The sequence below is a fragment of the Nansenia antarctica genome, assembly GCF_963989245.1.
Source record: "Nansenia antarctica genome assembly, chromosome: 20".
NCBI classification, from domain to species: domain Eukaryota; kingdom Metazoa; phylum Chordata; class Actinopteri; order Argentiniformes; family Microstomatidae; genus Nansenia; species Nansenia antarctica.
Window position 1 is genome coordinate 19,498,895 of NC_137693.1, and position 14,645 is coordinate 19,513,539.

General features: G+C 44.9%; 1 protein-coding gene across 2 annotated transcripts in view; it reads right to left on the reverse strand.

Moving 5' to 3' along the window:
• LOC308174536 (aldehyde dehydrogenase family 3 member A2-like) overlaps positions 1 to 11,838 on the reverse strand; it is a 12,448-nt gene extending 610 nt beyond the window's left edge. Inside the window, exons 1-11 of one of the 2 annotated variants that reach the window (XM_080549625.1) lie at positions 11,734 to 11,838; positions 10,504 to 10,666; positions 9,995 to 10,226; positions 8,561 to 8,646; positions 7,569 to 7,777; positions 3,330 to 3,447; positions 2,442 to 2,583; positions 2,033 to 2,199; positions 1,741 to 1,840; positions 1,407 to 1,645; positions 1 to 707 (exon numbers count right to left, since the gene is read on the reverse strand). The exon at positions 1 to 707 is cut by the window's left edge and continues 610 nt beyond it. In XM_080549625.1, the coding sequence (XP_080405751.1) occupies positions 693 to 707; positions 1,407 to 1,645; positions 1,741 to 1,840; positions 2,033 to 2,199; positions 2,442 to 2,583; positions 3,330 to 3,447; positions 7,569 to 7,777; positions 8,561 to 8,646; positions 9,995 to 10,226; positions 10,504 to 10,665 (1,470 nt within the window). In that variant the 5' untranslated portion in view covers position 10,666; positions 11,734 to 11,838 and the 3' untranslated portion in view covers positions 1 to 692. Of the gene's footprint in view, positions 708 to 1,406; positions 1,646 to 1,740; positions 1,841 to 2,032; positions 2,200 to 2,441; positions 2,584 to 3,329; positions 3,448 to 7,568; positions 7,778 to 8,560; positions 8,647 to 9,994; positions 10,227 to 10,503; positions 10,670 to 11,733 lie in introns of both variants that reach the window. The other variant, XM_080549626.1, reaches the window with a different exon arrangement.
• Between the last annotated feature and the right edge of the window lie 2,807 nt (positions 11,839 to 14,645).

A 14,645-nucleotide genomic window follows, 5' to 3' on the forward strand; every position in this document is an offset into this window, starting at 1 on the left:
ACATACAAGTTTCAACAAAGCAAAAGACATATCCACTGTCAACTAACTCTTTTAACAGTTGAAATGAAAAACAGAAATGGTCACGAACCTTAAAATTGTGCTTCACTACTATATGGCACCAATATCATCAGAACCATAGTTACCGGTAGTCATAGCATATATTTGCTATATAATTATTCATTCATACATGAAAAGGATTGCTAGAATCATTAGGAGCATTCATTGAGTATTAAGTAGTATTATTCGTTAATGACAACGGCGTGGCTTCACAGCACAGTGAAATACAAATAATAAAAAGCGCAGTCAGAGCATTTCTGCTTTGTTTTGTTCCTTCATCTATAAAATCCATAAGAAGCAAAATAGCAGCAACGTTCCTAGAATAAACGTTGGAAGGCTTTTTAAAATAGGCAACCTGAGCTAACAGGTTAAGACACGAGATTACACTGATTAAAGTGCTATAAATCTGATAATCCTGGTGATGGTGATAGATTGTTATTAGTTTCCCATATTCTCTCTCTGTCACAGTAAGGGTAAGGGTGAGACTAGCATAATATATTTGCAGTGTAATCGTTATGCAGAAGTTTATCTGGGTCAAAGTTAATACAGCCCTATGACGCCAGGATCCATTCCTAGATCCAGCTGGTCACCATGGAAACAAGTGGCTTGTAGTATTGGGACATCTTTACGACTTCTCATTGCCAATATTGCTGAGAAAACACAAACACATATCCACTTGTCAGTGTCATGCATATACATCCCCCAAATAATCTCTTCATCACCTACCTCTGACCATAACTTTCTGTGCAAATCTCCCATCTTTCTTCCATCCAAATTATCCTCTATTCTTCAATTTGATCTCCCTCATCACAATCACCACAGTTACCACATCAGCGTAAAAAATCTCCAGTGAATGAATCCTGAAGACACCCGCTTTCCCCTCTACTGTGTCCCTAAAAACTTATATTGCCCCCCTTGTACTGTTTCTCTGTTTCTCCCCCCCCCCAAAAAAAAGGTTTAGAAGAAGGAGATAGAAGAAGGTTTTTCCTTCTATCAATGGCCCCGGGCCTGAGCTGGATTACTCTTCCTGCTACGACTGGTGGATTAATGATTCACTTGCTGAGTATTCAAATGTATTGATCTTAAGTCGCTTTGGAATAAGGCGTCTGCTAAATGCATGCCAAAAAATGTAAATGTAAAAAAATTATCTTTCTCTCTCTCTTTCATTCCCCTCTATCTCTTCCCCTCCTCTGCTCCTTCCTCTAGACCTTTATCACCATGGCAGCCACCAGAGACATAACAGCTAGTCGCCATGCCTCCCATCCAGCCTTCCAGGTCCTACCTCTCTCTCCCTGCCCCTCCCCCCCCTACGCCCCGCCTCCACCCCCCCGTCCATCCCTCGTCCTCACCTTCAACACCACGGCCGCCACCACGACCATAACAGCGAGCATCGCCATCCGTCCCATCCAGCCCAGGTCGGGGTTCTTGAGGATGAAGAAGCGAGCCCAGCCCAGCTTCTTGGCGGTGTGCGGGGGGTAGCGCATGTCGTTGACGCCCTCCATCTTCAGCTGCTTGATCAGACAGGGCCGCAGGTGGCTCAGCTGGTCGAAACTGTGCTTGCCGTGGTAGCAGCCCATACCGCTGTTCCCTACGAGAGGTGGCACGGAGAGAAGGACAGTCAGTGTGTGCGTGCGTGCGTATGTGTGTATTTATGTGCGTGTGTGTTAGGGTGACCACACTCACCCACTCCACCGAAGGGTAGTGCACTAACAGAGAAGTGCACCAGACAGTCGTTGGCCAATACTCCTCCGCTCGATGTCTGCGCGATCATTTGTTTTATCACCTACGGAGGGAGGGAAAGAGAGGGAGGAGAGAGGGAAAGAGAGGGAGGAGAGAGGGAGGAGAGGGAGGAGAGAGGGAAAACAAATAAACTCTTAAGAACGATGTTTTAAACAAACTCAGTTCGACCATAGTAGTGCGATGAGCATGCGTGCATTCGTGTGTGTGTGTAACGTGTGTGTGTGTGTGTTGCTACCTTGTCGTCGGGCGAGAAGACATAGAGGGCGAGAGGTTTCTCTCTCTCGTTGATGAACTTGATGGCCTCGTCCAGTCCGCTGATCGTCACGATGGGGAGCAGCGGCCCAAAGATCTCCTCTTGCATGACCTTTGACCCCGGCTTGACATCACGCAGCACCGTCGGGGCTGTATTTAACATATATATATATATATATATATATATATATATATATGTTAACTGGTTACATCCAGTAACTAATGCACACCCCTCTCCTCATTCCTCTGCTTGGTATGAGTGAAAAGTCACCACGCTGTTTCAACCAATCCCAAAGGAACCAGAGACTAACCCAACAAACAGAAAGAATTGTTTTATGTCAACACCGTTTCAAATAGTATCTATGTAGCACTGCAATTGCCTTAAGTAGTACCAATGTAGCACTGTGACTCATCGGTTTCCCCTCCCAGGGCGATGGTACTGTCCTCCGTCATGGCCATTATCCTCTTGAAGTGGCGCTGGTTGATGACGCGGCCGTAGTCGGGGCAGGACTTAGGGTCTTCTGTGTAGAAATCCTGAGAAGAGGAAGAACACGTACAGATTGGTAATGTTCATCCCTCCTCACTTCTCTATTTCAAGGGGTTCAAGGGTACTTTATTTGTCACATGCACTGAAATACAAAGTAAAACATGCAGTGAAATGAAATAGGACTAGACACTCAACACTGTACATTTGTGTCAGAAAAGAAAGAGACAATAGTAACAATGAAAGACACAGGACATAAGGGACATAGAGTGCTAAACATAAAGTGCTGTGCAAGTAGCAATAGTGTCCTGCGCTATAAAAAGACAATTTTAAAAAAGGCAGTAGCCTAGCGCAGTAGAAGGGAACCTATTTAAAAACCAGTTAATAAATAGGTGTGCTTTAAGAGATAAATATGTGTGCTATTAAGAAATAAATTAAGAAATAAATAGGTGTGCCGCGGTCTTTCTACCTCTACTGTCTTTCATTTAGCATGCGGACGGACTGGGGGAATTATGCATCCGACAGGAACAAATAGCTCATATCCTTCCCCCACCAGGTCTGAGGATATAGCCACATCTGTCCATTCTAACGCTGGGCATACACTACACGATTTCACCACAGTTTTGCGGGTCTCTGACCAATTTTCATGATCCCAGTGAAATCATATAAACTTGGGCTAGGTATAATGTCAGTACTTAAAGAGTCGGTGTGCGTGTCAAGGACAAGTCAAAGTTGTATGGTGTATGACCACCATAAAACAGAAGAATGCTCCAAGTAAATGATCCAGTAAATGTACCTTGATGGACTTCTTGACCTCCTCCAGAATACGGTCCTGAATGCTGGGCTCACACAGGATGTAGTCAGGGGCGATGCAGGTCTGACCACAGTTCGTGAACTTCCCCCAGGTCGCACGCCTACAACACACACACACGCACGCACACACACACACACACACACACACACACACACACACAACACACACAACACACACACACAGCAGAGTCAAAAGAGAGTCAAAAGAGCGAGAGGAAAGGAGAGAAAGGAAGGAGTGGGGCGGGGCGGGGTTCAGAGAGAAGAGACGCATCAGCAAAATACTGTGTTGGAAACAGAGAGACAGAGAGACAGAGAGACAGTATCTTCTTCTTCTTCTGCGTATGCAGGGCTCTACGCTAACCTTTTTCACTAGGAGCACATGTGCTCCTCAATGAAAATTTTTAGGGGCACACAAAGAAATTTAGGAGCACAGTGAAAAAAATTATTATAACACATTTTTATTAGTGATTTTGCTATTTTTGCACCAAAATCACACATTGGCCCATGCCTACAGCCCTACTAGACGCAGAGTTGATGGCATTGTATTATGGTAACTAGCTGTGTCAAGTTCTCCTGGTTAGCAGCATGTTCATTCATTCATCCATGTCATGCCTGTCAGCTAGCAGCTAGCAGCCCAGCCAGGCTTTAGGGCTAGGTCTGTCAGCTAGCAGCCCAGCCAGGCCATGCAGAGGTCTGTCTCCATGCTGCCCACCTCCCTGCTGCTGGGTCAGGCTACATCAGTCACACACGGTGGCCAGACAACTCCACATCTAGGGGTATTAAACTACCCCACATCCAGATGACCAGTCCCCAGCCCCATGCTGCCCGGGGTGGTGACATGTGGAGGTGGCCAGCCCAGCACGGTGCCTCTGCGGCGGCTAGCTGTTAGCACACCACCATCCCCGGGGGTCCCACCTCTCTGCCACACTCAAGTACAACATGTTGCATTTTCATGCCGTTAGGCAACTTGCTTCCTAGGGTTTCCTAGGGTTAGAGATGCATTTGGACTTCTGGAGTACCTCCACTACTTTCAATGAGCTTTCTACTTTCTACCCTGGGTAGTTAACCCTGGTTGTAACCTTGGGTTCAAATCTGGAGTGTGTGGGACCAAATCTGTAGATGTGGTGAGCTAATGAAGCTAATGAAGCTTGAGATGAGAAAAGGGCGCTTGTCTCTTTAAGGCCCAGGAGGGAGTTAGCGATTAGCGATGTTAGCTTAGCGCCAGTTTAACAGAAGTAACTTCACTTTTAACATGACTTCCCGTGGTCGTAGCGGGCTGCCTGACGGCTTAAAATGTGGCCACACGGTTCGCGCAGATTTATTTTTAGAATTAAAAATAAAATAAAAAAATAAAATCTGTACTCGCACAGTGTGCTCGTGAATGTATTTCTCTAGTCGCACAGATGTATTTTTAGTCGCAATTGCGAGTGAAATGGTCGCACTGTCGAGCCCTGCGATACCGATTTTTTTTTAAATACATAACTGTAGGCCTACTGACTGACTGACTGGCCTTCATATGGCCTACATATTGGCCTACATACATACACTGGCCTACATATTTTTTGCTTTTTAGACAAAAGTTTTGATCCATTAGGCACCAAGTAAACGCAGACCCATTTTTATGGCATAGTAAAAGTCTGGCCTATCCCCCAGTTAGGGCCTGAAGCCCAAGTCAGTCGATATGGCTGTATAAAAGACATCATAAACGTGGCCTTCATGGTTTACATACTGTTACGTCCTCCTATGTTTTCTGTTCAGTTATCTGTCTTCCCCAGGAAAAAAGAAATAAATAAAGAAATAAAGATCGGTTTTTGCGATCGGCCATTTTTGCCGATCACCGATCGAGTAATTTGGAGTGAAATCGGCCGATTTAAATCGGTGGCCGATAAATCGGAGCATCCCTATCGAGGACGACGATGAAGTTAGAATTTCTTAAAACTTGCAGTGGTAGCAACAGTGTGTGTGCTTTAGTAAATATAGCGTGTGTGTGTGTGTGTGGCCCTCCTGTGAGAGGTGTGTGTGTGTACCTGTGAGAGGTGTGTGTGTGCCATATCTCAGTAGGCCTATGTAGGCTATGCCGTGTAAGTGAGTGTAAGTAAGTGTGTGAGTTTATTCTGTTATTTATGCTATTATATCTAATAATGTGTTGAGAAGCAATGGACATTTTGGAAGTTTGCACCCCTGAATAATAATAACCTAATAATTTGTATAGCTCTTTTCCTGCAAACGTTGACAAACAGTCTTGACTTGAAAATATTTGCTGAGGTTGCATCCCTAGGCTAATGTAAACACATAGGCATCCTGGTTAGAGAAGCGTCATTGCATAGGTGTTTACCCTGTTATAGTTTGGCTTGTTTTTTTGCATTTGGCCTAGTTTCTGCTCTACCTCGTGTCTCCACACTAACGCCCGCCCCTCCATACACCTGAGCTAACAACAGCTATAACTGGGAAAATAGCTCATAGCTATATCTAATGATAAAAGTGAGGTATTTTGTCAAACAAAATGTGCTGTGTTTATGCTGCTTAAGCTAGTTATCTACCTATATCTACCTATTATCGCCGTTCACTCGTGAGTCAAATGCCGGTAGATTCGCGTCTTGCTCCCTTTAACACATGTCGGCGTTTCCCTGGTTGCGAGATCTAAACTACTAGAACTGAAAGCGGCAGGTAACAGGCACGTAACATCCATATGCTGTATATATAAATAAATATATTTGACTACCAGCAAGACACCAGAGCACTCGTATCTATAACAAACGTGGAGATTGTATGAGCCCCGCGTCAGTCAGCCTTTCCGTAGAAATACATCGCTCCGTTATAGTATATCTAACGCAGGGCTCTACGCTAACCTTTTTCACTAGGAGCACATGTGCTCCTAAATGAAAAATGTTAGGGGCACACAAAGAAATTTAGGAGCACAGTGACATTTTTTATTATAACACATTTTTATTAGTGATTTTGCAATTTTTGCACCAAAATCACACATTGGCCCATGCCTACAGCCCTACTAGACGCAGAGTTGATGGCATTGTATTATGGTAACTAGCTGTGTCAAGTTCTCCTGGTTAGCAGCATGTTCATTCATTCATCCATGTCATGCCTGTCAGCTAGCAGCTAGCAGCCCAGCCAGGCTTTAGGGCTAGGTCTGTCAGCTAGCAGCCCAGCCAGGCCATGCAGAGGTCTGTCTCCATGCTGCCCACCTCCCTGCTGCTGGGTCAGGCTACATCAGTCACACACGGTGGCCAGACAACTCCACATCTAGGGGTATTAAACTACCCCACATCCAGATGACCAGTCCCCAGCCCCATGCTGCCCGGGGTGGTGACATGTGGAGGTGGCCAGCCCAGCACGGTGCCTCTGCGGCGGCTAGCTGTTAGCACACCACCATCCCCGGGGGTCCCACCTCTCTGCCACACTCAAGTACAACATGTTGCATTTTCATGCCATTAGGCAACTTGCTTCCTAGGGTTTCCTAGGGTTAGAGATGCATTTGGACTTCTGGAGTACCTCCACTACTTTCAATGGGTTCTGAAGGTCTGAGAGCTTTCTACTTTCTACCCTGGGTAGTTAACCCTGGTTGTAACCTTGGGTTCAAATCTGGAGTGTGTGGGACCAAATCTGTAGATGTGGTGAGCTAATGAAGCTAATGAAGCTTGAGATGAGAAAAGGGCGCTTGTCTCTTTAAGGCCCAGGAGGGAGTTAGCGATTAGCGATGTTAGCTTAGCGCCAGTTTAACAGAAGTAACTTCACTTTTAACATGACTTCCCGTGGTCGTAGCGGGCTGGCTGACGGCTTAAAATGTGGCCACACGGTTCGCGCAGATTTATTTTTAGAATTAAAAAAAATATATATATATATATATATATTTATATCTGTACTCGCACGTGTGCTCGTGAATTTATTTCTCTAGTCGCACAGATGTATTTTTAGTCGCAAATGCGAGTGAAATGGTCGCACTGTAGAGCCCTGGATGGGTTGTTGTTTCCTCTCCACTCCACCAGGCTCGGGGCCGAGGGGCTACCCTTTTACCACCCCGAGACCTGGTTGAGGGGCTCACCCGGGCTATATTTCTGGACACCCCTCCAGAAGCCACGTCATCGTCTCATCATCTAATACCGACAGACCATGCATCCCGTTGGGTGGTGGGTGGTACACCGGGCAATCAAGGACAGTATCTGTACATGTAAAACACAGCTGTGGAGAGAAGTGTTTGTGTTCTCACCGGCACGCCACGCTGATGTCGCAGTTCTTGTCGATGTAGCAGGGGCTCTTGCCCCCCAGCTCCAGGGTGACAGGCGTGAGGTGTTTGGCCGCGGCCTCCATGATAATCCGGCCCACCGTGCCGTTCCCCGTATAGAAGATGTGGTCAAACCGCTGACGCAGCAACTCCTGGGTCTCTGGTACACCACCGGTCACCACCGGGTACAATTCCTGGATACACCAAAAAACGGCACACAGAGGTTCAGCAGGCAAACACACACACACACACACATACCTGTACCGTCTCCTATTCTTTGTCAATGTAGAGGGGTGGCGGTGGCAGGGTTCGGATTACAATTCAAGGCCCCCCCTCCACCCCATCAGAATTTAAATATGTGGGCCTCTGTCGTAGAATGAATTGATCACAATTATATATCAGAACAGAGCACAGGAGAGTTAAGGATCCGTTTTCATATAGAGTGTAGTTTATTTGCACAGACTGGTTAATCAGCCAGCACAAGCATTCCAAAAAGCCTCTCCCCAATATTCCCAGCCTTTCCTTATCTACTCTCCTCTCCCCCCCTCCCCCCGTGGCCTTCGTACAGCTTAGGACACAAAGACAGGAAATCTGTCCTGCCAATTATTGTTAAGACATAGTAAGATTTTTCCCCTACACCTCCTTAAAGTACGAAAATGAATGAATGAATGAATGAATGAATGAATGAATGAATGGTCTTTATTGTCATTGCTATAGTACAGGTACCAAACAACGAAATTTGGGAGGGGTGGCTCCCCTGGTGCTAGGAAAGAAAAAAAAAAAAAAAAAAAAAAGAAGGGAAAGGAGCTGGTTTACATAAATAAAGGCTATGTACACTATCCACTGTACTATACTGTACAGATAAGACGACTAGGGTTGTCATATTGCACATAGTGGAAAATCATCTGTCTTGGGCACCCTCGAGAGTCAATGTGTAGTTTGAACCCTGAGCAGTGGGGTTGTGTGAATATTGTTACCTTGTCTATGTACAGAGGTAGCAGGTCCTCCATGCACTTGGCGGTGTGAACACACACCTCAGAGGGCTTCACCACAGCAGCATTGCCTGGAAATCAGAGAATGACAATCAGGCAAATGAAGTAGTAGGGCGTACAAACAATAGAGTCCGAACAATAGAAGTTGTGGTTCACATTGGGGCTGCAATGGCACAGTGAAAAGCTAAGGGTGATTGATGAGGTTAGAGTTCAGAATATCGAACTAAAGTAGCTCGATCTTTATTAGGACATCCAATGTTTTTCTTTTCAACAGTTTTTTGCTGTTTTAGCAGAAACTAAAACTTAGCTAGAAAAGCTGAGCAAAATGAATTGGAATGTGCAGACTTCATTGCAGGCGCTTCTGCAGGACAAGACCTCTCACACACTGAACGCCCATAACCTGCCTCTGAGATCTGATAACAGGGCCAGAGTCCAGCCCAACACATCACTCGCCGTTCAAACTCAACAGCAACCCCTCCATTTATTCTATTCATTAATCTTAATGTTTATGAGACGTGTAAGGCAATCTGCAATCTGCCAAATGCTAAATGAAAAATGTCAACGCCTCACAAATGAAAGCTAAACCAACAGCAGCAAATGAATGCATTCAATTCACAGCCATAGAAATACAATAGATATCATTTGTGAGACTATAGGCTTGTTGTTAAATACAAAGGAATGTTTTGTAACAAAGTCAATGCAGATTGTTGAATTCTATTCTACACAAGACTATTCATACTGACTGACTGCTATAGTGAAAGCTCTCTGCTCAAAAGCTAATGATCCACAATTATACTCCTTAACCTCTTATGGGGTTGGGCTTACAGGGTAAAGAGACACAAAAGGATCAAGCATGATATGGGGTGTGTACAGTATACAAACATAGAGTCAACTTAAGAGGCTTTCCATACGCCGACATGTATTATTCAGGCTGGGATATACACTGTATTATTATTATACATGAATTATGCAACTGAGAGAGGGAGACAGAGCAAGTGCCCGTGACTTCACTGATCGCAGTGGAGGGCAGAGTTCAACGACTGGCTTTTGACACAGTCTTCTTGAGGCTGAGAGGCGATTATGCAATACTTTACTTATGAGGAAACAGAGGATGATCGAATAGAAAGATAGATGATAGAATAAAAAAGAACAATAGATGACAGAATGGGCAATATGATCATTTGGATAGGGACAGCTCTCTCTCTCTCTCTCTCTCTCTCTCTCTCTCTCTCTCTCACACACAGACACACACACACACACACACACACACACACACACACACACTAGTGTACTAGTGTTTTATCTGTTAAGCACTTTGGGCGGCTGTTTTGTCATTGTAAATGAGCTATATAAATAAACATGACTTGACTTGACACACACACACACACACACACACACACACACACACACAAGCCCTACCAGCAGCGATGGCTCCTATGAGAGGCTGTATGGTGACGGCCCAGGGGTAGTTCCAGGCCCCTATGATGAGCACCACTCCCAGGGGCTCAGGCTGGATGTACACCGTGTCTGAGATGGTCAGCAGGTTCTTCTCCACCGGCCGAGGGGCAGCCCACGTTGACAGCTTCTTAATAGCCAGAGATATCTCTCCCTCCAGCCCCAGAGTCTCAAATAGCTGAGTCCCCACCTCACTCTAGAGCAGGCGAGATATAGACAATGGAAAAAAGTATTAAACATAGCCTAATAGACTATACAAACACAAACACACTAAGGCCTACAATCAATAAACACATCTCAGAGACAGTAGGGTCTCATAGGCTATGGGGACAAATGTTGATGGAATCACACACACGCGCAAGCACACACACACACACACACACACACACACACACACACACACAGACACACACACACACACACACACACACACACACACACACACACACACAAGGCATCCCTGTCCTACTTACCTTATTGAGGTCTTTTTTGACTGCCTCGGCTATCTCTTTCTGTCTCTCAGTGATGCACTTCTGCAGATTCTTCAGTTGACGGATCCGGTGTTCTAGCGGCTTCGACCTGCCGGTAAGGAAGGCTCTCCTCGCGCGCTCAACGGCCACCTGCTCGCGGGACATTCTGCTGGGAAAACGGCCAAGATGGTCTTTCTGTTAACTGCACTGTATTGTTCCTTAAGCCTATTGTTTCTGCCGCTGTGATGTTGTCCACAGCAACCTGACCTCCTGTCTAAAGTATTAACCAGCTTCAAAAGGACAAGACCATATAAGGACAAGACCATATAAGCCCTGAACACAGCAAAGACCTAGGTTCTAGGCCCTGGACAATCTAGACAATTTGATGGCAGCTCCTAGATTGTAATCAAGTGCAATACTGAAATACTGTGAACATTTCAAACCTGCAAACTACGACACTTTAAATGAATGTGCAATAATACTATGTGCAATATGACAACCCTCGTGTACAGAAGGTTCAGAGATAGGAAATGTTAGGATATTTATAGCATAGCATAGAGTACAGCACAGTGTTTTATTTGTATAGTATAGTATAGTGGATAGTGTATATAGCCTTTATTTATGTAAACCAGCTATTTTCCCTTCTTGTTTTTAGTATTTTTTTCCTAGCACCAGGGGAGCCCCCCCTCCCAAATTTCGTTGTTTGGTACCTGTACTGTATTAATGACAATAAAGACCATTCATTCATTCATTCATTCATATAAGGACAAGACCATATAAGGACAAGACCATATAAGGCCTCTTCATCGCAGCGCCCCCGTAGCTTATAACTGCGTAACTACAGGTACAACTCCAAACGACTATTATTGACAGCATTATGAGAATAGTGCAGACTACCGCACGTAAATCTACTCTAGGCCACACAAATGTAGCCTATATGATTTGTTGCATGAATGTAGCATAGCCTATCCGACAACAACATGTGTAACATTACATTATTATGGGCATATCTTTTTTTCTGTTCTGAGTCGCTACACATTTGCGCCGAGCCTTGCTGACAGTTATTCGCTTTAGAGCTAAAGAATCCGTTTAGCAGAGAATGTATTTCATAATTTATAGAAGTAAGTCCATTTAAACCAACGACCTTTAACACCGTGTGACTGCTCCCACCGCTTCTACTGAATATACCTTGAATATAAACTTGTAGGAACTCGGTAATACATTCATCCTTACCTGGTGGTCTTTTATTCCTGATCGGATTATTTGCGATGTTATATTATGCGATGTCACAAAACTGTTAAGTGGACGAATCAACGACGTTGTAGGAATGATCAGCGCTGCGAGAAAGACGGATCTCCGTTAGCACACACCCCAGCTGCTATTGGAGGAGCCAGATGCCACACCTCCATCTTGTTTGGAAGAGAGACGTCGGTTGGTCAGTTTGCTTGTCACTCAAGCGTCTTAAGAGTCTGTAACTGTAGGCTACCAAATCGTTGACTCAAACGCCCTATACGCTTACGCTACATAGTTATTACCCATGACAAACAATACGGAAATCAACAGATCCATATGGAGTGTGGGGACAATGACGTAGTAATAATAATAATAATAATAATAATAATAATAATAATAATAATAATAATAATAACTTTATTTGTATAGCGCTTTTCCTGCAAACGTTGCAGCTCAAAGTGCTTTACTCATTACATAATCATAATTTAATTATTTTGTAACTTAAATGCAATATTAAAAGGATGGGTTTTTATAATCTTAATTTAATTATTTAGTCATTTAAAGGCAATATTAAAAAGATGGGTTGATGGGAAGATCAGCACAAAGACTGTGTCCTCAGGGCAGATAAACCATACAATGATTAGTAATGACTCAGCTCGCATTACTCGCAAGACATATTCTGTCAATATTAATGTATATATCCCATAGAGAGCAACATAGACATAATCACGAGTAGTCAACCACAGAGGACTTCATGTGTGTGCCATGACTACAGTGAGCTTTACTAGAATGTTCTGCATGGGTTAAATGAAACGACTCCGCCCAATTTAGCCACGTCTATCATAATTAATTGCTTTGAGAGGTTGGTGAAATCCCATATAAACTCCATATTACATATATATTTTGGCAGTTAGCAGACACCTTTATAGCAAACACCTTTATCCTTACATTTGTGTAAATAAGTAAATCAGTTACAGTAGAGGAACTGTACAGGGGGTAGAGGGGATGAAGAGGTCTTAAAAGGGACGGTTAAGGTGTAGCCTGAAGAGAGGGGTCTTCAGCCATCCCAAAAGATCCACTGATGACACCATTGCCATTGCTTTATCTCACCGTAACAGGAAGGATATCTATGTAAAAAATGTTGTTTATTGACTACAGTTCAACCTTTAACACCATAGTACCCTCCAAGCTCAGTGAGCTGGGTCTTAACACCTCCCTGTGTAACTGGATCCTGGACTTCCTGACAGGCAGACACCAGGCAGGGTGCACACCACCTCCTCCCCTCTTACTCCTAACACGAGGCCCCCCCCAGAGCTGTGTGCTCAGTCTACTTTTCACTCACGACTGCGTGGTCATGCACAGCTCCAACTCCATCATCAAGTTTGCTGATGACACCACTGTGGTTGGCCTGATCTCCAACAATGACAAAGTCACCCTATATTGCAGTGGTTTTCAACCCTCTCCTCTGGGACCACCAGCCGTTCCACATATTTGATCTGTTCCACCACCAGCACACCTGATTCAACTAATCAAGTGCAAAGCAATTATGATTTGGACTTGATTAGTTGAATCAGGTGTGCTGATGTGGAACGGCTGGTGGAACTGCTGGTGGTCCTAGAGGAGAGGGTTGAAAACCACTGCCCAAAAGGGATGAGATATATGTTCAGATTCAGATTCAGATTCAGATAACGTTTATTGCCATTATGCGTGACACATATAGGAATTTGTTTTGGCATTTACAGAAGGTGCATTTATGCTTTTTTCACATATACATGAACAAAACAAGTACAAATACAAATGCAAAAACAGGCAAAAACAGGACAACACAGGACAGACAGTGCATGGGTAGTGCTGTATATAAAGTGCAGTGCAGAGTTATTTCAAGGTCCAGTGCATGTTCAGTCCTGGGCAGACTTGGAGGCGGGGGGGAGGGGGAAGCCAGAGTCATTTAGCAGCCTAGCGGCTGAGGGGAAGAAACTGAGCCTGTGGCGGGCCTTTAATGTCTTAGGCAGCCGCAACCTTCTGTGTGTGTGTGTGTGTGTGTGTGTGTGTGTGTGTGTGTGTGTGTGTGTGTGTGGAGGGGGGGGGGGGGCACGCTTCCATCTACATCCTTGGGTCTGAAGTGGAGTGTTTAACAGCTTCAAGTTCTTTGGTGTTCACATAACTAAGGACCTGCTGTCACTTCACACCCACACAGTGATCAGGTCGGCACGTCATCGTCTGTTTTTCCTCGGGCAGCTGAGGAAAGATTCGGCATGTCCCCCCCCAGATCCTCATAAATGTTTACAGGTGCACCGTTGAGAGCCTCCTGTTCAGTTGCATCACTGCCTGGCATGGCAGCTGCACCACCTACGACCGGTAAGCCCTCCAAAGGGTGGTGAAAACGGTCCGCCCCAGTCACGCCCTGCTCTCCCTACTTCCATCTGTACTATACATCCACAACCCCCCCTCCCCCCACTGTTTTTATTACTTATTGTAAAATTGTTGTAGAATTTATTTTATTAGCTTATTATCTTTATTACATTCTATTGTTGTTGATGATGTTGAGAGCTGCTCTGCCCAAGGCATTTCATTACATTGTGTACTTGTATTCAACGTAATGTGAAAAAACTTGACAAACTTGGATTTGAACTTTTGTAGAGCCTATTTATGGGACATTCTCCTCCTCCGCATTCTACATTGCAGTGTGTGGTTGGGTCTCAGCCTTTCATCTGAAGCCATGGAGTCACACTCAGGCTCTGGATCTCAGGGCCGCAGAGGCCCTCTGAAGCCTGGGGAACGGGCCAGGAGCCTCCCCCCTCAGCTCCAAATCTCTCAGGATGACAGGAAATGTGGTTGGGAGTTTCCACATCAAATGCAACAGAGATGGGGGTGTTTGCGTATTGTGGAGGGGGGAAGAAGGGAGAGGGGAG